The following is a 25,990-nucleotide window of genomic DNA, read 5'->3' as shown; positions in this document are numbered from 1 at the left end:
AAGTGTAATTAGAATATTTTTTAATTTTAAAATATCACAACTCTATACTGCATTACATTTCTGGATATGAAGAATTTTCCTTTCACTGGAAAGGCATCAGCCTAGGTTGAGTCCCCTCTAGAAGTTCCCATTCCTTCACTGGCCTTTAGAGCAGATGAATCATCTATCTAATTTAGACAACCTCTCAAGATTCATATGCAACACTAATAAGAGGAGAATTTAAAAAAGAAGCAAAACTTTTTGCTCTTTCGTGACTCTCCTTTCTCTGAATGGCAATGCAATCTTGTTTCCCTATTGCAGAACAGTAAGTCCTTGGCACAGGATTCAATTACATTGCCTGAAATTGCCTTTGTAGTGAAATAAGCTTTCATCCAGCAATGTAGCAAGACTTACCCTGAACACTGAAACTTATTTCTAGTATGATCCTATCGTGAAATAAAACCTTCTAAAACAAAGTGCTGAACATTCTGGATAGCAAGTTTTCAGACTCCTAAGCTGGAATCTCCAGACACACCATTACTGACCGCTGAGTGGCAGTGTAAGGAAAACAATGCCAAAACCAAAGTGAAAATCCATACTGTCATAGAAACTGCCTGATCATTTACACAGACTTTCCCCATTAGGAAGCACGTGTTTTCTCAGAGAATACATGCTGATGTACCATACTGTGCCCTGATCACGTTAACTGATAACAGTATTTCATATATGAAATCATGATTCTGCATCTGCATCTCAAATGGTGTGGTTAAGAAAAGAACACCTGCAGGCTTCTTTAAGAAAATTCAGAGAAAGTTTGTGGCAGTCTGTTAGACAATACTGGATGTTGTCCTGAAAGCTGAAGGCTTATAAATCAATGCGTCAGTAAGATGGATATTGTGAAAACAAGAAATAAAACAGCATCCAATACCAAGTGAATATTTAAAATTAAAAAAAAAAAATAAAAAAGAAAATAAATCTTTCAGAGGAAAGTTCTGGAACTGAGGAACATCAACAACATGTATTATGAACAATACAGCTACAATAAAAGTCACTGTCTAAAATTATTAACTAGGTATATTAAACATTTTAAACATACTGCAGACTTCAGGTATGCATAAAAATTAAGTGAAAAGAAATCTTCAGACGAGCTAACAGATAAACACTTAATTTAAATAAGGCTTATTCATAGAGACTGAAAAAGACACAATGGACTAGCAGTCATAATCTAGCAGCAGCTGTTCACCTACCTTCTATGATCAAGAGAAGCTACAAAGAAAAGAAAAACACAATGGGATGAAATATTAGTATTACCAAAAGGATTTCAAGTACAATCTCAGTTCTTCAGCCAGCAACTTCCCTCTGCTAAGTACTCCATTCTACAAAGGAATACTAGATAAAGCAGCATGATAAGAAACTTTTTTAAAAAAAATTGACATGCAAACTACAAAAATACTTCTCATTTGCAAACAACCCATTTGGAAAAAGAATAAGTGAAATGTGAAAGCAAGGAAGAGAGGCTGCATTGCATTATATGCAGGCAGGTGGCAACAGATGGCTGAGAACAGAAGACCATAGGCTAGAAAGATTAAAGCAGAACAGAAGCCTCTTTCAAGATTCAGTATTTCTGCACAAAAGATGATTTTTTTCCCCCTTTTATGCTGCTTCTTAAGATGTGGTTTTATGTGAAACTTAACCCATCTGAACTCACACTCACATCTGCCTGCCCCTGCCTTTTTTCCACGTCACCACTAGCAATCGCTGGTACATGGCAAGTCAGATCAAGTTGCTGATGCAGCTGAAAGTTAATTTGTTTTCTTCTTTTTGCCACCTGCGTGTCCACAACTACTGCTAGCAACATCACAAAGAGAGCACAGCACAATCATTCCTGGGGATGAGAGGAACAGATGAGATTGCCCTTTTCAGCAGCAGCTGCAGGCTCTTTGGATGATTTATAATAGTAAACTTGAGAAAGTAAGATCATAGAATAACCACATTTTTCTAATCTTTCCTATTAATCTGAATTATGAGAAACCTGAAACACCGTTAAAGGAGCTGCAATCAAATACACCTCAACCTGCTGAGTACCAGAAGGCAGTCTTCCAAGACTAGCAGTTCAGTACATTCACAAATTTTCTGTGCAAAAAAGTGCTGAATATATGCTGCATGTCTTCTCTTTGGAGCTAATGAAACAACAGCCGTAATAGGAATGAACCACAATGTAATAGTTTATGTATAGTGTGTTGTAAAGCATGAAGCTAAAGTAGAATAGTGATACAATCAGGCAAAAATTAATATAACGCAATTATCACAACAAAGGCTCTTCTGGGAAAGTAGAAAAGGATGCCATAAGAGAAAAAACCCAAATGTTTGTCAGTCAGCCTGAAGGAGCTGCTCCTCGTTCCTAAAATGGCGCCGTGTGCCCACAGCACCTCTCCTTGTGGCAGCACCTGATGAGCTCGTGTGGCCTCCTGCCATACTGCCTTAGAGCACCCATCTCCTCAGGTCTTAAACACTGACACGGATCAATCTGAATTAGGTTAGGGATGTTGAATAACTCATGATCTCACTCTGGACAAAAAGGCCAAAGAAGGCCACCAGCTACAGCCTGAGTTGGATCCCATAGATATGACAGAAAAATGCAGCAACTATATGAAATATCAAAGCAATTGCCCAATTTCTCACTTACTAATAATGCAATTAAAGCCATGAGGAGCTAATCAGAAAAGTTAAATACAGATGTGGGAAAGAACAGATTAAAAACTCTGCCTGGTCTATGCTGAGGGGCACAGGACAGCTTTTGAATTTCCCCTCAGGTTTTGATTTTCACCTGGAAAGGATGTGACCACACAGAGGGGACAAATTACATCCAGAACCTGAAGGTGGTCAACCAGCTGCTCCCTCAGTCCTGGTGGCTCAGGGAGAACCTGTGCAGAGCAGACATCAGCAACAGCATTACAGGGATTACACACAGCCCACCGCAGCCTTCTGGGCTGCAGCCTCTCCCACCCAGGTACTCAGGACGAGCCCAGCCAGCTTCCACCTCTGCAGTATCTGTGCTGCAAGATTCAGGCCCAAATTCCAACCCTCTGGGTTGCCACCTCCGTCTCCAGACACAAACACACCTGAGCTAAATCCCACCCTCTCTTCCTTCTTGCAGTGCAGCACAAGTGCAGGCTTTGCTCCTCTAGTGAGGCCCTGAGCACTGACAGGGCTGCAGAGCCCCAGCCCACCTCGGTGCTGTGCAGGGCCCTGTCAGCCCATGCCCTCCCAGCTTACTGAGCTCAGCATAGTCTCACTTCTGTATGATTTCTCTGTGCTCAATCTCCTACGCTGCCCTTCATCCTAGCTGTGTCACTGTGGGCCAGAGGAATTTAGCTACTCAGAAAAAAAACTTGGTATCATCTGAGTGTGGGTGATCTCATTTGTTGTCACTTCTGCAGGTAGCTGGTGAATGCGGTACAAAGAAGTCCCACAGTTCTTCAAATTCCCTTCCTAAAGTTTGAGTATCTACACACTGAACCTATACAACCTACTTTCACCTGATCACAGTGTTGAACTTAATGGTGATACGGTTGCTACCCCAGAGTTTCCCTCCTGCTAGCAGCTCTAAGGTTGTTTGCTATTTGTTAGGAAGTTTCCAGGCACAGCTTTCCTGAAACAAGGCCTGGCAGGGACTAGGAGATGGCAGGCACCAGGTTATTCCAGCACGCCATTTTCAACTCCTGTGAATTAGTGACTGCCTATAAACGTCTCTAAATGCAGAACTGACAATGGCACAGTGAGGCAGGTACATGGAGTCTGTGGCAGAACAAAGGAATGATCTCAACTCATGTTTTTAACAAGCAATTATGTTTTCTGTATGACGTGCATGTGGTGACTGCGCTTCAGTTTAGCACAGTCTTTTGAAGAAACCACTTGTCACATGTCACCTCTTTACAAGCATCCTCCCAACTTGCAAGACCCTCTGCAGATTTGAGAAACAGCATGAAAAAGATGGTAAAAATCAAAGTGTCACCATTAGCTTTCTGGTGTAGCACTGGTAAAAATACTTATGAAATGTAATCAAATGGAAGTGAATTGATAATATCTCATTGGTTTAGTAAAAAAACCAAAAACCACAACAGAAAATACCAACATAATTAAATCAATTCAATAGACAACACTGGAGAGTGCACAGTGACAGAAAGGTTGTCATTAAAATAAAATTTGTGAAAAACTGCTAGGAAACCACAAAATTTAACCCTGCCACTTAGCCACAAAGAACTGTTTGCAGCTTAATATTTTCTAGAGATCACCATCAAGACTGCATTAACTCACTGGGTCACAGTCAGCAGGAGAGTTATCTATACTTTTGCTAAGTAACAAATCTCTCCTTTTTTTCCCTCTATGACCTTCTCTCTTCTGGTTCCCTTCCTCATCTACACACTTTGTTTACTCACCTCTCCTATAACTCTCCTCTTTTGCATTTTGTTTTAAGCTGCTAAGCAAAGGCAATACATTTTCCTTGATAAGTAATTTGATCTAGTATGTGATGCCTTATTTCAGCAAATGACAGCATCCTCTGCAATGTGCACATTCAGTGGCCAAGTCCTGGCTGGCAGACAGTCCCCAAAGAGGACATCCACAGTCAGTCATTACTGAATAACATTTTCAGTCAACTTCAGTACTGTTTGAAGCGTCCTTGGTGATTTGATTACAACTATCACATCATGGTTTATCAAATTTGCAGATTAGGAAAGGTCTGATGGGGTGACAGATAATAAGGGAGAAGCAGGCAGTTGCACAGAAAAATTGACATCACTTGAAGAATTAGACATATTCAAACACAGTGCTGATGTAAAAGCCAAAGTTACATATCAAAGAAGACGACATCAAGTTTTAATTATGAGAAGAGAGGCTATTTCAGGAAATAGCAGCTAAAGAAACATAAGGGTCAAAACAGACATGCTGCTAAAATATGAATTTTCAAAGCAGTGCCATAGCAAATAAAACAAAGAAGGGAAAATAGCAAGGATAATGTGTTCCTCATACAAATAATGAAGTGTGGAACGGGGCCAGAAAATAACTATTTTTACCTGCCTGCAGACCACTGACTAGCAAAACCAGTTTTAAGAGAAGGTAGAATCTGGCACGTATGCAGGAGATATAATTTTATTAAAAGTTAAAGTTGTTTCCTTCTAATAAAATATTTAACTATGTGTCTAGCTCAGCAAAATACAATCAAGTTGTGGCTTGCTTGCAGCATGCAGCAACCTGGGAAGGCGATATTATTATTTAGTTTCATGGAAAAAAGTGACAAGAATCAGCAGTGGATAGCAGCTCAAAGCAGGCAGTTTTAGGTATAGATATATAATTAAAAACAATGAATGAGAAACACATTTATTGTCATCCAACTACGTATCATAGTCAAAGAGAAAGATTTTGACTTGTTCAAGTGAGACTTTACGACCTTTCCTATAAAAACTGTAAGACTAGATGAACTAATAATTTTTTCTAGACTTAACATCTGATTTTGGTGGGTTTTTTTCCAGTCCCACGTGAGCACTATGGAAATGAAACCTGTTCTCAAGAAAATCTTCCAAGAACATCTTCTTTCCCTTCATCAGCAGCTGCAGGCAGCACAGATTTAACAGCTTGCAAAAAAAAAAGAACCCACTTTTTTTTTTTGCATTACTTAATGTGTATTGCAGATAACGATGCTCTGGGACCTCCTTGCTCTGCTTGTGTTGCAGAGACAGCAAGCGTCTGGCACAGAGACCTTGGGAGAGCCACAGGTGGCCAAGAGAAGATTCATTTGCCTAGAATCTCTTGAGTTAGGAACACTGACAGCTGAAAATCTGCTTTGACAGAAGAACTCCAAGATGTGCGTTGGAACTGCGTTTCTCAGCATTGCTTAGCAATTCCTATTTAGGGGTGAAATTGGACATTTGATCCAACTTAGCCTTCCAACTCATGTAGTTTTTAAGTACCCATATACGTAAATTATGAATTCTAGCTTATTTGCATTCTCCTGGCTTTCTTCCTGCCATTCCTCAACTGTTCTGCTAATAGAAGGAGAAGCACCTCCAGATGAACCTGGAGGCATCAATTTTGTTCTCCTTTAGTTTAGAAGAGGATTAGAGGAAAAGGGAGTTTCTCAAGAACAGAAGAAAACAAATGTCAAGACACCCCAGCTTAACCTGAAAAACAAACAAACAAACAAACAAACAAACTTCCTAGCAGGAGTGAATTTATAAGCAGAGATATCTTCAATGAGAGTAATGCAATAGCCTAAAAAACATACAAACTTTCAGGGTAGGTAGGCTGAAGCTTTGATCCTCAAATCAAAACACAACTTGAAATTAGTGATACAAGTTTAACTTATGCAAATTAATCAATTACACCATCAAAAAAGTTCATAGACTCAACTGTAAAGGATGAAGAATCTGAAAAGCAGAAACTTGCTAAGTCATTAAATCCTACTAGAAAGAGGAAAGGTGTGTTTTGTTAGAAAACAGAGGAACTGCTGCAGGTTCAGGAAGATCAAAAGCTATAGCACATATATTGAGTCTATAAGTAGACCATAATGTAATAGAATCATTTCTTTCATCTCCTTGTCTCCTGCACTGTAACTATTGATTATACTAATCACGTTTTAAAATTCCTTAATCTGAGTTTAACTTTGAAAATTCTCATTTGTATTTCAATAGCAGGAAGCATTTCTGAGTCTGAAAATTTGTGTATTCCTTTACAATTCAAGTTGGTTTCATAAGATATGTTCTTAAGATTTGTCCTATGGATTCAATGTATAGGTACAATACAGAAACCCTCAACAAATAAGTGTTTTTGAATTTCTGTAAGTAAATGCCAAAAGGAGAAAGCAAATAACAAATAATGTAGGAGTAACATAGGAAACCAGGATCTTCAAACCTCTGCTTTCCAGCTCAGATTCAGCAGGAAGTTGGAGGCCATGGCTTTCACATACAGGAAGAACTTTTTGAGACACAACTACAGATTCATTATTATTTTCACTCAGAGGGTGGTGACGCACTGGAACGGGCTGCCCAAGTAGGTTGTGGATGCCCCATTCCTGGAGGCATTCAAGGCCAGGCTGGATGTGGCTCTGGGCAGCACAGCTCTTTTGCCTCAGCTCTATGGAAATCACTTCCCTGGACTGCATCAGGAGAAGCGTTAGAAGCAGCTCGAGGTCATCGCTCCATTCCACTCCGCTCAGCCCCAGCATCCAGGTCTGGGCTCCCCAGTACAACAGAGCCCACCTGGGCACACTGGAAAGATCCCAGGGAACAGCAGCAGGAGAACAGAAGCATCTCTCCTACCTGAAGAGAACTGGGACTAACTGCTCCTCCCATCAAAGAGAAGGTGTGGGAAAGGAAACTTGGAAGTATCAGTAAATTATCATAGAATCACCAAGGTTGGAAAAGATCCACAGAATCACCCAGTCCAACCATCCACCGATCACCAATAGCTCTCACTAAACCATGTCCCTCAACACAACATCCACACATTCCTTGAACATCTCCAGGGTCGGTGACTCCACCACCTCCCTGGGCAGCCCATTCCAGTGCTTGACCACTCTTTCAGAAAAGTAGTATTTCCTAATGTGCAGCCTGAATCTCCCCTGGCGCAACTTGAAGCCATTCCCTCTAGTTCTATCACCAGTTACATGAGAGAAGAAGCTGACCCCCAGCTCACTACAACCTCCCTTCAGGTAGTTACAGAAAGCAAGGTCTCCCCTGAGCCTCCTCCAGACTGAACAATCCCAGCTCTTTCATCCACTCCTCATAAGACTCGTGCTCACCAGCTTTGTTGCCCTTCTTTGAACACACTCTAGGGTCTCAGTGTCTTTCTTGCAATGAGGGGCCCAAAACTGGACACAGTATTCAAGATGCAGCCTCACCAGTGCTGAGTACAGGATAATTACTTTGGTGTTCATGCTGGCAACACTGTTTCTGATGCAAGCCAAGGAAATCCTGAACTTGGTAGTCTCCTATTACCTTCTGAGAGATTAAATACAAACTCAACCTGGGACCTAGACGTAATCAGACAGAAGAGCCAAACACAGTGCTGTCCGCAGTTCACTACTGTGAGCAGTGAGTTAGCCAAGACCAAAAATGGAGCTGCTCCTATTAACAACTGTTATGAAAAGAAATCCTTCTACTATGTGAGCCACAAATAAATCAACAATTTCATAGCATAACATAGTTGGTACCAGTGACTGTGCAGATGGAGATGCCCACAATGCATGTCTACTTCACGTCAGCATCTCAGAAGGAATTAGAGCACTAAGTAAAAAACAGTGGTCCTTAATACAAAGGGATATCAGAACCTATGGTGATACGAACTGTAAGAAATAGAAGAAAATTCTCAGTTGTTTTGGATGTTCATACAAAGAAACAGTGAAAAATAAAATCATCAGATCACTAACATGGCAGTTTCTGGCAGAACCTGGATTTCAACTTCTGTGTTCTGGAAACCAATGTAAACAAAACTACCTCTGTTTTTTTTTTTTGGTTTTTTTTTGGAGGGCTTATTTATGCAAATAGATCATAGAACTTGGTAAACATTTTAATAGCTGCAGCAGCTGATGCCAGGCTTTGCTTTACTTAGGTACCTTGGGTTTGTTTGGTTCCATCTCTAAACAAGGCCTGATAGAATACTTAACTCAGCAGGATCCATATCCTTTTAATTCCCATGAATTAGATGCAGTTATAATTCACCTATAAATAAAGCAAAACTCCATGCCTCAAAATATTGTCACAGGTACCTCTGCTGTGATTGAGGAGTCACTTCCAAAAGCATACATTGAAATTCTGGCCACATGTCTTAGAACTGCTCACATTTTGTTATAGGAGAAGCAGTAAACTTGCCAAACTGATTTTCTCTGTGAAGAGTAAACAGGTAGAAGCATTCCGCAATTGAAAGCACACATTAGTTTCCCAGGTATGTATAAACCAGTTACTTGTGTCTCTATGAATATATTTTTTTTTCTACATAATATGAACACTGTGCTCATTGTAAGACTGCAATTTCAGGTGAAGCTGCCTTTTACTGTGCATTTATTTGCCCTGCATTTAAACAGTTTGGGTATCCACATGTTTCTGCAGTTATAGCAATAATGACAGAGCAGTTGTGCTCTGTGCCTAGAAGTTAATTCCTTAAGTTCCAGTGTGTAGAACAAGGTGTAACCTCATATGACAGCAGAGAATCCAGAATCCTTCAGAGTCCCGAGGCACATGCAGTCAGTGCAGGGGTTTCAGGGTGCTGTCTGTGGAAATAATATCCAGGGAGGAAAAGGACACTTAAACTTTAAACATCAATACCTGGTGGTGACAGAAGCATGAACAGCCTTCCTCGAGTTTTACTTGCACCCCATAGAGAGCCTAAAAGAAGAGACGGAAACACAGCCCTACTTACTGTTGCATTTGTTGAATTCCAACAGAAATGCTGCTCTCAAGAGCTTTGCCCCCACTGTAGCACACTCCTATTTGCTCTCCTTTACCTGCAGTCAGTGGTGTTCTGCTTTGTGCCAGTTGCTTCCAAACAGCTTATTTTAAACACTGCCTGTAAAACACTGCAGTTCTTCTCTGAAGGAACCACTGCAATCTAAATAAAGAAAAGGGGCAGTGAGGCCATTCATTTTGGCCTCTGCACGTTGTGTATTTCACATGGCTCTATATCTACAAAGAACATTTCCTAAGGAATAACTTTTTAAAAATGTTTCATTTATCAAGCAAACGAAAGATTTTTACTTCATGATCACCAGACGTTCTCTCATGAAATAAAAAGAAATGAATAAAGACCCTGAATTCTTTTAAGCATGCAGAATTAAAACCACTATGAGGTTTATGTTTTTGAAAATCACCACTGCAGAGCCAAAGTCTAGCTTCCCCTTTGAATATCACTCCCAGTCTCAACTAGACACCGTTTTTTCGTTTAACTTTCTCAAAGCATTCACCTAACTGCACTTTGCCAGCATGTTTTTCCAAATTAAAAAAACTTCTGCAGAAACCATCTGCTTGACATCACTAACATATTAAAAAAATATCACTCAATACAATGTATTGGAAATGTTTGGGAGTTTTTACATGGGAACCAAAGTCAGCAGTGCTGACTCAGGCAGATCTCCCACTGATGTCAGTGGGAACTATACCTGAACGAGCACTGCTGGACCTGATACAAATTTTGCTGCATAGCGATTGCTGCTGAGTAACATGAGAACATATGGTTATAGTTTAATAATGCCAACTGTAAAGGAGATGAGGAGGAATTTTTTTGGAATCTTGGGCCTGCTGCTTTTTTATAACTATCAGAAACACTCAAAAGATTCTTGCAAATCTACTCCCATAAGAACTTTTCCCAGCTTCATGTGAACACTGAGAAACGACTGTGAAGTCTGAATCTATCTCAACAGAAACAGTTTCAGTGAATTTGTTGAGATAAAAACATGGAACACCAGAGGACTATTAAGTGTTGCAGTTGCTCTACAGATTGTATTATATTACCTCTGGATAAGAATGCAGACATTTCAGTACATTTTCTTTGCTCCAATCTGAAGAAAAAGCCTTCATAGTACTGGCTTTGTCAGACCAGCAGGGACATGCATACATCAGCTGCTATTCTAAATGTGAACAGCTTGTCAAACTGGACTCCAAATTCAGGTGTTACGAAATTACAGCTTTACTAAGTCTAAAAGCTAAGTCCTACAAATGACCACTGACGTTACAGCTTCTGTGAATGGCGATCTTGAAAGCAATGCCTCTAGGTGGATAAATCCAGCTCCCTCCTCTACAACACCTGCAGAACGATGAAGGGCAACGTTTAGAAAATAATGAAGAGAAGCTGACCACATATCCAGTCTTAACCACAACTTTAAGGTAAGGGACTCTGTATCTTCAGTAATTCCTAGGAAGGGAGTGCATTTAAGATCAAATGGTAGGTGAAGTAATTCTTATTCCAATGCACTAATTAGCATTTACCCATCACAAAGGACACAACTTCGTTACAGCTCCTAGCTACATGCCTCTTTGCTTTAAATTACACAAAAAAGATTCATGTCTTTTGCTATAAATACTTTCTATTATTCTTGGTGTGTCAGCCATAGGAAAACTTCCAGATCACGACTAGAAAAGCTATGCTCTTCTTGTACAGAGGCAAGGACATAAAAGCTGAAAGTCACTGCACCTACTGCCCAAGTTTCTTTGTGTGATAAAAGCTGAAGTGGTTTTAAATTAAAAATACAGAAATAAGAGAGCTCTTATAGCAAATATGGTAGTACAGCATTATAACAAGCAGTCATCCTCTCTATTAGATTTGTCAGAGGGTGGACTTCTTTAGGTATGGTATCTTGCCACACCCAAGCTTAAAGGATAGAAAGACTGAGAAGTTTCAACTGCATTCTAATTTAGCATTTGACCTCTGTTTTGGGAGAAAGCCAGTGCATCAGCACCTCAAATTATTGCTCAAATCACTCCAGAAACAGACAATTGACAGTGTTTACATTCCAGTAACATGAGCCTTGAGAATTGATGTGAGGAGCAGGAATTCAGCAAATCAGAGAGTAGACTCTGTTCTGGTACTTCTTTTGAGGAGGAGTTCTGATTTAGCCTCACTGCTTGTCTCAATCTTAGCTATACTGACAGACACTGGCTTCCCTACAGCCTTCTCAGAAGTGAATCTATTTGGAAACTTAAGTTTAGCACGAACACTGGCAGTTGTCTCTGGCATATCCTCTTCTATAATATTTCTGTGGACTAAGAAAACTAAACCCAGAAGATTCTGAACCTTTCAGAACAGGGCCCGAACCCAGTGCGAGGGGATGTATCTACCATCCACAGCATCACAAAGAACAGCAGAAAAAGAATCAAGTTCTCTTGGATGACAGTTACATGTTTAGAAAAAATGTCTGGAAGTTCAAGTAAGGATATTTGGTACAGAGAAAGAGGTACCATCTGGAATCTCAATCCTATCACAAAATAACTCAATTAACACACAAAGGCACCTTTCATTTTCTCACAGTATCAGTTCCACATTACTGTACCATTAAAAGGCTGTTATCTTGGGCCTAGCTAAAGAACAAAGGATAAGAACAATTCCACTGTTGCACCACTGTAGTTATTCACAGGAACCTGAAGCCCAGTTACAGACACTAAAATGTTAATTTTAGGAAACGCTTGCCTGAAATGGATTTTAGTGGTGGAAAAATAAGATGTACCGTGACTACTCCACCATTCCTGAACAGCTGCTCACCTGACGTTGCTCTTTCATTTTGGATGAGTTCTTATATATTTACATCACCTTCTTCCTTTTTACCTAGTAAGACAAAAGGTTCAAATTATAAGCAAAGCAAATGGGAAAAATATGCAATCTTGACCACAACTGTAATTTCTTCCCCTTAGCAAAGTTAGAGATACAACATGTACTTCTCACCCTAAGTGAAAGCAAGCCCAAATATACATCAATGCTGAAATAGTCATCAACTTGCATAGTTAAGCCCAAGAGAAGCAAATCTTTATTTCATTTTTGACATCATTACATTATCTTGCTCTTGCTACTTCCACACGTGCTCATATTGCTGTATTTTTACCTCAGATTTCTCTTTTCAGATTGAATTTGTAATTGGGGTGACTGAGAGCAGGACAACCATCTCCATGTCAGTGCATTTGCCTGTATCACACACACAGTCAAATGTCAATTTACAGCACAAGCATTGCATCTCAAAGTGCAATTTAACACATAACTGAGGCATTAGTTAGAGGAGGAGCCTGGCTAGAAACACATTAAAAGTGTAAGACTCGAGAACAACCACATTCAAAGACAGTGACACAAATCAGGAAACAGGACACTACATTGCCTGCAGTATTATCATCTTCACTCGTACAGGAACTCAAAGAAACGCTTCCAAAACACTCCTGGACACAAACACTCACAAAGCTGTGGGAGGAGCTGAACTTCCAACTCTGTACGCAGTTGAAGTTCATCAAAGAAGACATGAGTTTTATTTTGGACAGTAGACTTTATTAGAAATTTTCTCTTCATTCATCAGTAAATTCACATTAAAATATGCTGAAGGCAGCTCAGTCTAAACATTTGACATCCTGCCATAGCAACAACTTCCAGTTTAAAAACTAGGTAACTGATGAGGCTGATAATCTGAAACATGTAAGAAATGCAAATAGAAAGCAGCATCTTAAAAATGGGATGAGCCTGAAAAATTAATAACATTTCAGGTGAAGTTGGGGGGAAAAAAAAAAAAAAAAAAACACAATAAAATCAGTAACCCCCAAGATGGGAAACAGTTAAATGAGAACACCACAGATTCTAAACAGATAAATAAACATTATAGCCACACATACATTAAGAAGAGAACCAAGTATTTAGAGTTCATACCACATTATAATTATAATTTGTTCAAAAAAGAAGTGATGAGCTGTCTAAAATATTAGTCTCCTGAATTCTTGGGGTAGTGAGCACTTCGCTATAGACTGCAGAACTTTGGAGGGACTACATTTGGTCTTGAAAGCAACGGACTGCATCTCACTTACCGTGTCAAAAAATTGACTTTTCAGACACATATATCTGATTTTTCCTTTCATGTTTTAAATCACACATTCTTCTAGACAATCTGCTTGCTTTCTTCCTTTTTTTTTAAATTTCTCCTCCCTAATGTCAGAGCTTTTAGGTGTTACAGGCTGATGATGCCAGGAACGCTCAAAGCTCTTAACAACTCTGGATACCAAAGGTCAGATTTAAGCATTTTTCAAGTTTTCCTTTGCTAGCTGATCATAGTGGGGTAGGATATAGAAGAGAGAAAGACAGAAAGAAAGAAAAAAAAAAAAAAAAAAAAAAAATAAAAACAAAAAAAACCACATTATTGAAGAATGCTCTGTCCTGCATGACAGGGGATCTTGCAGGTCAGATTTTCTATTGGCATTTACTCGAGGCATCAACAGTAAACCAATATATGACAGCTTAAGATAATGGCTTTCAGGACTGTAAACACAACAGGCAACAGATAGCACATGAATCTTGATCAAATCAATGTTTTCACATTCTTTAGTAGTCCCCCACAGTGATCTGCTTTCACTGATTCAGAAAAAAATATATATATTAAAAATTAAATAACACTTAAGTGTCCATCACGAAAATGTTTAATTTGCTGTAAACAATTTTCTGCTATTTGCATTGATGTAGTCCAATGTGAGGCCGGAGGGTTCTAGACGTCTTATTGATACTGCAAATAATTTTTCAGAGACAGAGGCAAAGGTAGAATTTCTATGTCATGCAGGCGGTCTCTGCCAAGAGCAAAACGAATTGATCTTCGGCACAAGTCCATTAAAGGCAGGGGCTCCGCTGGAGAAAAAAGAAGACAGAGTTAATTTCTCAGCATCTCCACTTACAGTCTGCGTTATTAACACAGATTCTGTATTGTGTTAAGCAGTAGTGAAGCTAGTGGCACTGTGAAAAACCTGCCGACCATAAGGTAACTGAGAACTTCCATAGGAGCAAAGAGATAATGCTGCACATTTCAATCATTCCAGCTGACCACAATTTCACACTGAGCTTCTTCGGCTATAAGGCTTAAAATAACACAGAACCACTTTTCACACTTCCAAAGTTGCAGCATAACGAGTTACTGCATTTCCAGATTTCTAATAAGACAAAGAGCTTCTGCTCTGTAACACAACATTCCGTATGTTGTGTTAACATGAACTAAACTGGCAACTTCTGACCCCTGCATACCAACTCCTTCTGTGCCTCAGGAACTGGAAACAGTACTTAAGGGTAACCAGACCTCAGCAAACACTGCTTTTCCTGTGATACTCTCTTAGCCATTCTTTCTTAGAAATTAACCAGAAGATAGATAGATAGATAGATAGATAGATAGATAGATAGATAGATAGATAGATAGATAAATAAAGGACCCTCAAAAATCTATAGGGAATTTAACCTTTACCCCATTAATAAATGAGGGGAGGAGCATTCAGCAGACTGGAAGCCACTATGTTTGCTCTCATGCAGACACAAATAACCTCAAAACACAAAGCAACTGAAATTCCTGATGGACAGAAGTTAAGACTGGAGACCCAAACAACGATGACAGAATCTCGAACCATCTTAACTCTATCTCCTTCCTATCCTGATGTGCAAGTTACAGGGAACTGCAGAAAGGTCATAGCATTTTCTTTCTGCAGTAATGTGAACCACAGTAACTGTGGGATTTACAATGGAAATTGGTTTGCAATAGAAATAGGAATAAAGCTGTAAAGATAGGCTATGCCCATCCTCAAGAACAACTTGAACCAGATGCACTTGGCTGCACACATCGCTCTAAAACAGAAGAGCTTTAAAGACTACAGGAAGCTTTCTGTGTTTATGGGATAAAAACAGCAGCATTTATATTAATGATCCCAAAATATGAGCAAAACTCTGTCATGCCTTTATAACAGTGAGAGCCTTTTATGAACTTGACACGTTTTCTTACAAGCACTCAGAATTGTTCAGCTCCCAACAGTTCTGTCAGGAGCTCTTACATGTCCCACATACGTAGGTTTACACATCTAAAAGTTAATCTATCAATCCTTCAGTTGCTATCATTTTAAAATCTACTTGAAGACAAAATACCAGGCTGAAGGATTGGCTTCATATACTAAAATTGACAGACCACTGACTTCATGGATTTTTTGTCACTTATCCTAGCACCATATTTGATTTGTAGTATGCACAGTTCATTACAGTGTTTCCAAAAACTGTCCAAGGAAAAAGCCTACAAAGCATTCTGTGGTGTGCTGAAAGCCTAAAAAGCATATTTAGCTTTAAAACCACTTCTGTGACTCAGTTGTGAAGTCTATTTCTTCTTACAATCCATTTCCACTTCATGTAGAATTTTGGCTACTCAAAGATTTTTTTTTTCAAGAGAACCCACACATTATAGAAATAAAGTAACATTTTCTATATATTTGAGATCGTAGTTTTAACTTTTAAGTATCAGAATTATGAATATTGATGCTTCAGGAATGAAACTCTAAAATTCATTAACAAGGGTTAGTAAGTCAGAGCAAAAATAGCTCATGAGTTCCAGGACACAGAGTACAACACATATCACAGGTCTTACACCATAAACAACAATTCTCCGAGTATCTTCCCCAATCCCTGAGGGTCCCATAAAGAAGATGTAAAATGAAGACTAACAGTGTTTTAAGCCATTAACTGATCACATGGTCTCTTCTTCTCCTAGACAAAGGAATATGCAAAATGCAGCCATCTGTGCAGCTGGGAACAGAGTTAATTCTAAACTTTAAAACACAGTTTAAGGAAAGGTTAAAATATTTTTCAAGTTTGAACTGCTAAGTGAGCCTCTTTTTTCTCACTTCTACAGGGAATTCTGAAATGCTCAAGAAAGTGTCCCCAAGTGTTTGCAACAGCTGCTGAATCACATACACTGAAGGTGTTCTGCAACTCAAAAATTTAACTACACCATCTTTATTTTCCTTTCTATGAAACAGCAGTTAAAACAAAGAAACAAAGAAACAAAGAAACCTACAAGTTTGTCCTACACAAGTAGATGTGATATTCTCTGGGTTGCTGGTTCTGCTAAGAGTTTGCAGAAAATTTGTAATAACAGGATTTTAAATAAAAGCTTGCAGCTGTGAATAGTCCTAAATGACCAAAAGTTAAATTCAGGAAAAGAAATCATATTATGTTTCAAAATAGCTCATATAATTGTAAAGCTGCTTAAAATTAAAGAGTGAAAAGTTTTAGGCAGCCTTGCTCAACAGAGCGACAACAAAACATTTGCTATGTGCCTCTGTGCAAATACTCTCCTATGTTGTATTTTTATGAAGTATTTTACAAATGAAGATCATTTGGGAAAAGGCTGGGGTTTTAGGAAGCATGAGTTAGATCCTGAAAATTGGGCCGATTTCAGGTAGCCACCTTTGTATATACACTGAGAAGGCAGGAGAGGCTGTTCAGAGACTGACAATTGCACAACTGCCTTCACTCCATGCTCCACAGCAATGGGGAGTGCACCCCAGCCTCAGCAGCTGGGCAGGACCCTCAGCAGCACCGAGCCCCATAGTCATGTGGACAGAGTCAGCTGGGGACACTTCCTCAGCACCCAGGGCTGAGGGTCCCAGCACAGCCTCAGAAAGCGGCAGGGCAAAGGCCAGAGTACAACTGCCCCACAGCACAGATGTAAGCGGTAATTTCAGAGATGTTTTCAGGTTCACCAAGTGCTGTTTGCTGGTGTCCCAGCTGGGTGCTAAGCTCAGGCTCTGCCAGAACTGCGCCCTGGTGCTGATAGTTCATCAACTGCATCAATTCCTCTGCTGGAGCCTGGTGAGAGGGAGCTGGGCTGACATCAGCACTGCTGGCAGGGAACTGGACGGTGGTGAGGAGGCTGTTCATCACCGGCTCTAACAGCAGCAGGATTACTCACATGCAAACAGCAAAACTGCCTTATGTTTTCATGGAAGTTCGGTTGGAGATAAAAGCATGGAAAGGAAAAGTTCAACTGTCTCAAGCATACACTGCTGTGCACATCACCTAAAACACACACACACAGACCTCATGCATCCAAAATACTCAACAGTGCAAATGACAAGAAAATATTCCAACATGCAATAGATAGCAAAATGGATATTCTGAAGCCACATGGTAATCTGTAAATGTGGCTACTGAAATATGTCTTCCTACTGTTTACCTTTGAAAAACTTTTAAGTATGAGGATATTAACTGATTGGTGTCCCTAGCAAGGGCAGAAAACAATAATTCAAATCAAAGTATTTAGTAAACCATTAGGTTTACTCTTTATCCTAACTCTAAACAAATATTTTATTTTAGAATAGCCCAAAATGGAATGAAATTAGAGCAATTCAAGCTTCCAGAAAGAAAGAATACCCAGCCATTTCAGTGAAGGTATGTGCACTCCAGTAATACTCTATCAATTAGAAAAAAGAGGAATGAATTACTGAGCTGAAATACAAAATTGTAAAGAAAACACAATTCACAAGAATGGTTCTTTGTACTGAATTCCCAACCAGGCTAAGAAACAGTGAGATATTCCAGCACATGGCAGCAAGCTTTGCACAGGAAACTTAGCTTCCTTTCAGGCTCCAGCAGAACTTCAAGAAGAAAAATCAGCCCTAGCTTAGCTGGTAGCCTCCAGGTCTGGCTCCCTCCAAATTGCAGTTCCATTTCTGAATGCATCTGCAGGAATCTTTCCATTTATGGGTTAGTATGAAACTTCTCTACCTAAAGGCAGATTCTCAGAGATATCACATCACCAGAAGATACTTTTCAACAGCAAAAAAAAAACAGTGAAAAAAATATCACTACTTGGCTTAGTTCCCATGTCTCCCAGGAGTTCACAACAAGTTCAATTTAAAAGGGGGCATGGGGCACTGCCAGCACTGGCACAGAGCTGCATGCCACCAAGAGGTGCCCCAGGCAGTAGACACCATCATGAGCCACGCCGAGCTGCACATCCATGCAAGCTATCTAACAGCACGCTTTGTAACTGTGACCAATGAAGTGTTCCAGAGCATTTTCCCAATAAATATGCATCTGCAATAGCAATTCACACATCATTACAGGCTGCAAGTTCATTTAGGCTGGCAACCTGCGGTTACTTAACAATCTGGCACTCCAACAAGAATGCCTCATCTTTGTAAACAGGCTTTTATCGTCAAGATACTGAAGTCATCTAACATCCAATAACATCAATGTTATTAACTGCCACATTACATAATGCCTGTACAAAAGAACAGCTTTCAGCACAAGGCAGTTACTTGCCAAACGACAGTAATCACTTTCTGAAATAAATTTCTAAACCTAGAGCAACCCACAACGTTTGCAGTTTTCATTAATTTGTAAAGTACATTTTTATCTTACTTTATAGAATAACAATTGTCTAGGGGGAAAAAAACCAATCCTAAATCTGGTTGGAAAATGAGATTTTTGTGAGCACCAGTGTCACAAAAATTTAAGAATTTTTAGGAGTTTTTTTTTTTAATGCCTACTTGAACCACCAAGTTATCTTCTACTTTGGTATTTCTGGCCATAAAAGATTAACAAACATTAACATTGTTCCTGTTCCCAAATGTATACCCCTTCACCAGAGGAATAAGGTGAAGCCACACTGCCTCAAGAACAAAGAAAGGAAAGAACCTCTGCAAAAGCCTGCTGCACAGAGGTGTGGAAACTGAGGAGACGCCTCAGTTTCATGAGCACGATGCCTCTGCCTTAAGACAGAGCATTATTTAGGCATAATGGTTTCTGTTTACTACGTACTTGGTAGATACTGACCAACTCCCCCTCTTCTGTCCTCCCATCCTCCAGGAATTCCACATCAATCAGGCCCCAGCTCTGAACCACTCGTCTTCATCTCAGCCTCTGCAAACTCCATTACTACCCGATGCCTGCCTGTGCTGCTGGGTGGCCCTCAGCCTGATCAGGGCACCAAGCCCTCCATGCTTCAGACCACAGCACTGCTTTTTAATCTTTTCCTTAAATTTTTCCTCTAATTCATTATACCAAAACACCTGTGAAAGGGCAACGTGACCCAAGCATTTCCATTAGGGTGAATTAGGGTATATAGGAATTTGTAATTACCCTTGAAATATCACATACAATAAACATACAGATATAAGTAGGGCAGTAGTTTGCCTTCCAACCGTTCTGTCAGAGCTTAATTATTGTTTTAATTTTGCACACTACAGGCCAAAATCTTTCTCCAACATAATATGGTACATAAATACACCCCCTTTGACATATTTATGACTTCCCTGATGCAACTGATGGAAAATTTGACTTGTGTTCTTTAAATGGCACATTCTAGAAAAAGGAAATTGCAAATAATATTTTAAAGAACATAGGCTATGACTGGTCATAAAAAATACTAATAAATCTCCTAGCAGTAATGAAAATTCAGTGAAAGCATAACAGGATAAAAGAAATTTCTTATCTATCTTTGCCATAGATGTCTATGAGCTCTGCAGTCTAACCCAGCAAGACACATAAACGGAGTACCTCAGAACACCACATTTTAGTCACAGCTCTGGAGATCCAGGAGAACAACACTTCCAAGAAGCCTGCAACTCAGAAGAGCACACCCAAGCACACGGTCACACTTCTCCCAGACACATGTGCCCAAAGCAGCAGGCTCTCGGCAGCAGAACACACACCCTGCAGCCCCTCCACCATTCCCTTGCTGCCCTGCAGGGCTTTCATGCACAGCTGCAAGCCATCCTGCTCCCTTCTGCAAAAGGTGACAGACAGGGAGGTTTTGTTATCAGTTGACAGGCAGCATCTCCAGCAATTGTCTTCCAGGACAAATAAAACCTCCTGTAGCACTGCATCAGCACCTTGCTTTTAGCAGACTGGGCAAGAAAAGAAAAAAAAAAAGGAAAACTACAAATATAATGTCAGCACCTCTCCCGCTGTAGCTGAGCTAACACATGTTCCTCCAAAAATCTGGTATTTGAAATTAAATATTTTAAAGAGGAAAGGAAGGTAGAGAAGTTCGAAAAACGACTCCATGTTAAACTTCTGCCCCCACTGCTTGCATGTCATGTGCTGGGCCAGGGGAATCATTTAAGCATACCTTCAGCTTCTAAGTGTAGAACAGCTACATGCTGCTTAAAGCTTCAGTCAGGCAACCTTTTGCAGAATTAACCTCAAAAAGCAGCAGTGAGCAAGCAGATAGATATTCTGCAGTGTAATTTGTTTTCAGCTTATGCTCTCCAGCTGTACTTTCTTGAGAGGAAAGGAGAAAGAAGAAGAATCCCCCCCAAATTTCCAAAAGCTAGCAGCCTCCTGTTAGAAGGCTGATAAAGAATGGGTCATTTGACTGTAAATACATGTCTCCTTGTAATCTCTTCTTCACATTTCACTGCTTGCAATCTGCTATGAGAAAGACAAGAGAGGACAATCATCAGAAAGCACCAGAGCACATGCCCACATCCAGTGAATTCAATGCAAGTTTTGCAATTATTCCTAAAGGTTTCAAATTTAGTAAGCCTAAGCACAGGCCACAAGCATGCTGCTTACAGGAGTGTTTTTCCCTAGAAAAGTAATTTGCCTGTTCACAGTTGTAGGAAGGGTATATACAGGGAACCATATCTAAATAATTTAGCAACCCTCTTTAGAAAGCTCAAACATTCTCCACTGACTTAGTGTTGGTCCATGCAAGTGGTAAGCAGAGACTGATAACACTGTATCTGTTTTACTAAGGAAAAGATATTGATAAACAGTGGGTAAATGCCTCGTCCAGAGACTTCACAGAAAGTCGAAGTCCTGAGGTGAGCCTTAGGGAGCTGAGATGGTGTTAGAGCAAACATGTCCATCACCCCCACAGAATTAAATAACTCGAGCTGGTTCACTCTTTCATTCTCCCCTTCCCTTACCATAAAAGAAAGAAAAACAAATGTCTTGGCACAAGGATTGTTCTGGGAGGGAGTTAAAAAAACAAGGCAACAAACCAAGATGAAGCTGTTTACCGTGTGACAACCCAAGAGGTTTCCTAGGCAGTTTATAAATAAAAGAAATGATTGCTCATACAGAACAATGCCCACAGGTCTAGGACAGATCAACACAACAGGTCCTGCAGATGTAAGAAGAGAGTTGCAAGATAATTTGTGGTTTAACAGCACTAATTGTCAGAGCTGGCAGCAGTACCTTCAACATCACTAGGCTACCTCTCAGAAACTCAACAATCTCACTCGCAACTTGATGGAACACCTATAAAGACTGGCAGCATTAGTTTATCTGATGGCAAAAGTTATCTTAAGCTCTCACAGACGCAGACATTCATGAAGTAAGCTGCTGTATCGTCAACTGAATTTTCAATATTATTACAGTGCTTCAAAAGCAAATGTTTAACCATGCCCCAAGGAACTTTTTAGCTCATCATCATGACTTCAGTGAGCATCTGCCCAAACAGTATTTCAGCACAGTTCTTACCATCCAGGTGGGTTTACGGTCCACCTTAATAAAGGCAATAGGTGAACTGAAGCACACTTACAACACAGGGCAATATAAAGTCTAGCTCACAGCCCAAATCGGGGATAAATCTACAAATAAATGCACTGACAACACATGTGGGACCTTTCCAGAACACCTTCATTTTCTGAATTAGGAAAGGTAATTCAAATGCACATGTGCTTTATAATAATTCCATTCACAGTAATAAAAATTACAGGTATGATTCAGCTTTGAGAATATTTTAACACACTACTCATCCACCTCACAGATTACGAGCACTGCTCTTTTTCTCAGAAGCTGCAAAATGGATCCAGATAATGACAAATTTTACCAGCAATGAAAGCAGCAAAGCTCGGTAGTCCACTGTTTTTGTATGCTCTGAGAGGGGGAGAGGGAAAACCACGGCCACTTCTCTTCTGAAAGAGGAAGCACACGTATGATTTCATTCCCTGTTCGCAGCAGGAAAACACAAATAGGAAGGACAGAAAAATTTGCTTTCTGAACTAGATTTGTTTGCTCTTCTCCTACCCTCAAATACTTCCACAAAACAACTCCCCACTCTGTTTTGAACACTGGATGAAGCTAAATTGAGATAGTTATTTCAGCGATGATCTAACTGTTCTGTAGTAGAAAAGACACCTTAAACCACCTAAAAACAAACAAACAAAAAGTGCTTGTAAAAAAGATGAGCCTAAGTTACAGGAATGGGCTCCTTAGATCCTCACAGTTCAGCTTCCTCAAGCTTAACATGTTGGGAATGAGAATCTGGCACAGATTAATGCACACTTTACAGATTCTATTCTCAGCACATTTATCACCATTAAATTCAGTTTGTGCATGCCAGGCCATAAAGATGGAACTTAAAACGTATCAAGGTGTGAGAAGATTAAAGCTTGGATGAGAATTTCACTGAGTTGTTTAGGGAGTTATGGATAGATTTATAGGGAAAGTAGTAACTGAGAAAGTTGAAGGAAAGTTCAGGTTTCAAGGATGAACCACTGCAGACAGCTCCTGTAACAGGTAGTCACACGGTGCAGACAATATGCAACACGACAACTGAAATACGCTGAACACTTCTTCCAGTTTCTCTCTCCAAGAAACGTGCTTCATAAACGGGCACAGAAAACACCCCTGCAGAAGGACCTGCCTATAACAACTTCTATGGTTGTGAACAAGTTTTTATTGTTCTAGGGGAAAAATTCAGACTGCTTTTAGGCAAATCTTTGCCCATCCCTCGATTCACTAGCACATTTCCTGTCTTAATAGCATAACAGCAGTTTAGAATATTCTAATGTTTGAAATCCTAAATTTTCACTCTTGTTCTTAAGCACACTTTGTTTTTTGGGTTAATCTCCTGAAGGACACTTTTTTAAGAGAGGGAGTAAAAATGTGTGGATGACAGAAAGGCGTACAAAAAGACAAAGCATCACAAATATGTGCTGAACCCATCTGACTGTCTGACTTCTCTGTCTGCCCTTCTCCCAGTGGCCTGCTCTATCTACCTGTTACATTTCTTATGACCTACTTGTTGTGTCGGACGATGCACTAAGCTGTCATCTTGCACTCTGGAGCCTCACAGGAATTTCTAAATGCTATCACACTAAACCAATACATGCTCATTCAAGATTTCCAAGGCTTACAGCTCTATTCTCAGCTGGAACCTACCACAGTAGTTCTCTATATGGGTTTTTCATGTTATACTACATAATAAAGTTACTTACTTTAGCTGGCAATGAAATGGAATTAAAACATCTTCTGCATCCCACTGTTGCTTTCTTCATAGCTTTGCCATAATTAACAGAAGTGATGACCAGTGACAGAACTGATGACTATCCTGCTTAGATTTATAAAAATTGTGTTGAGCTGTTCAGAGACAATGAATATTTTACTACACTCCTTGTATTACTGCTACATGACACTTTCTCAATTGCTTCAATTTAACTTACCCAGAGGCTCCAACATATGCAGATTTCCTCAAACCAAGCAAAAAAACTTGTGTAGTGCATCATTAAAATTTTAATGCAATTGTATACACCCTAATGAGCTCTGGGGGAGATCTGCAAACAACAGACCTGATTTGGCAATTTGTTACTCTACTTCTCATATTAATAGAATTATATTGGAATAAATCTGGAGCAACGAAATTGCAAATCAGGCTCAATGCACTAATTTGATCTTGTTATTTCATTACTATTTATATTTACATTTCTTGAAAGGGACTTTTTTTCCTTAAGTAACATAAACTCTACTGGGACAAAATGGGTACTAGAAATGATCTGATTTTCATGCTGAACATATGATTTGTTGTTCCTTTCATGCAAACACAGCTGATGCTCTCTGAAGACATTTCTAAAGCACTCAGATACCCCAAGTTGGACGCACAGGGCTGTCTTTACTCACCATTGTTCAGCTCTTCTTATCACAAGCTCCTGTAACCATGTTTCAACCTTGGCAAAGCTCTGCCTGAAATTTCACACTGCTGCGCTGCTGCCTACAACTGGCACTCCTGTATTGAAAATGGTCATTTTGTGAGGAAAAAAAAAAAGCAAGGAAGGCTGATTTCCTTATTATGTATTCCTACAGCTGCTCTAGGTTATGTGTTATCACACTCTGAGCCTTTAAAGCACCAATGCAAAGTTTGCTGAAGGAAAAGGGATGGGTGAGGGGAATATCACAGAATCCCAAAACCTCTTGAGTTGGAAAGGCCCCACAGGGGGTATCAGGTCCAACTCCTGGCTCCAGGACCACCCAAAACCAAGTCCTATACCTGGGAACAGTGTCCAAAGGCCCACTGAACTCCATGCCCAGTGCCCTGGGAGCTGTTCCACGCCCATCATCCTCCAGTGCACAACCTCTCCCTGACCCCACCTGGCCCTCTCCAGCACATCTCCATGCCGTTCCCTCTGGTCCTATGCTGTCACACAGAGCAGAGCTCAGCACTGCTCGTCTGCTCTCAGTGAGAAGCCACAGCTGCCATGAGGGCTCCCCTCAGCTCTCCTGCCCTGGGCCTAACTACCTAACTACCCCCCTCAACCACTCCTCTTACCTCCTGCCCTCCAGACCCTTCCCCATCTTTGCAGCCCTCCTTTGGATGTTGTTTTATGTCCCTATATTGTGACCCCCAAAACGGCACACAGTGCTCAAGGTGAGGCTAAGCAGATCACCTGGTAAGAATGATATACTACTCATGTGACTTCTGGCACTCCTGAGCATGTCAAGGGATTCAGCATGAGGACAAACATTAAATCTCAAGAAAAATATCTTGGCTTTCACATGGGATGTGAATCTGATAAATAACTAGAATTTTGCTTGCACTGAATTTTTCTACCCCTTCAGGGCAGCGCTTCTGGGAAAAGCTTTCCTATACTTGATCCTTCTGCAGCCTCTGAATGAAGAAGCCCTCTCTGAGCTGTCTCCACTGGCCTAAGAGGCTGCAGAGGAGATGCAGCTGTGGCTGAAGCTGCTGCTGCTCTACACACATCCATCACTCTATTCCTCACAGCACAAAGCTTAATGCAATTTGAGAACTAGGCTGGCAGCAGCATACCAGCCACAGTCACTACCCTGTCCTCCTCTAGGTCACCAGTCCAGCCAACACAGTTTCTTTGGACCTATCAGATGACACACAAGGACTCATCCCCTGAAAGTACTAGCTTGCTGTTCCAGAAAATGAAGACACAAAGAGAAGGACAGCAAAAACTCCAGAGCCTTTTGTCTGGGCCCTCTCCTCCATCACACTTCCCAGCTTCATGTTTGATCCTTTTGTCCTCATGCTATCCACCCATGGTTTTATGGCCACCATCTGCACGAGACGTAACTGATGTCAAACAAGACGAGGAAGTAACTAGTGCAGATGACATACCAAGCAGTGTGACTGCACTCTGGAAGGAACTATGAAACACTGTAAAGGGTCTCCATTTATTGCTTCTTACTGATTCACTGTCAAACAAGCTTCATCAGTAAACATCCCTTCCAGCCCCCCCCACCCCTAGCCACCATCTCATTGATGGCGCTGCAAAGGCGAGCATCG

At 40.3% G+C, this 25,990-nt stretch overlaps 1 protein-coding gene across 3 annotated transcripts in view; it reads right to left on the bottom strand.

Annotated features, from left to right (window-relative positions):
• The window catches only part of SPSB4 (splA/ryanodine receptor domain and SOCS box containing 4), a 104,801-nt gene that overhangs the window by 6,713 nt on the left and 72,098 nt on the right, over window positions 1-25,990 (bottom strand). The window contains exon 3 of one of the 3 annotated variants that reach the window (XM_042878373.1): window positions 12,465-14,328. The exons of 1 other annotated variant lie outside the window; for it this stretch is intronic. In XM_042878373.1, coding sequence (XP_042734307.1) covers window positions 14,201-14,328 — 128 coding nt within the window. In that variant the 3' untranslated portion in view covers window positions 12,465-14,200. Of the gene's footprint in view, window positions 1-12,464; window positions 14,329-24,396; window positions 24,467-25,990 lie in introns of those variants that run through there. One more of the 3 variants, XM_042878374.1, reaches the window with a different exon arrangement.

The sequence above is a fragment of the Lagopus leucura genome, unplaced genomic scaffold (genome assembly GCF_019238085.1).
Source record: "Lagopus leucura isolate 7727_CA_CO unplaced genomic scaffold, USGS_WTPT01 Super-Scaffold_100021, whole genome shotgun sequence".
NCBI classification, from domain to species: Eukaryota; Metazoa; Chordata; class Aves; order Galliformes; family Phasianidae; genus Lagopus; species Lagopus leucura.
The sequence above is the reverse complement of the archived record's forward strand: the minus strand, read 5'-3'. Positions and strand labels throughout refer to the sequence as shown.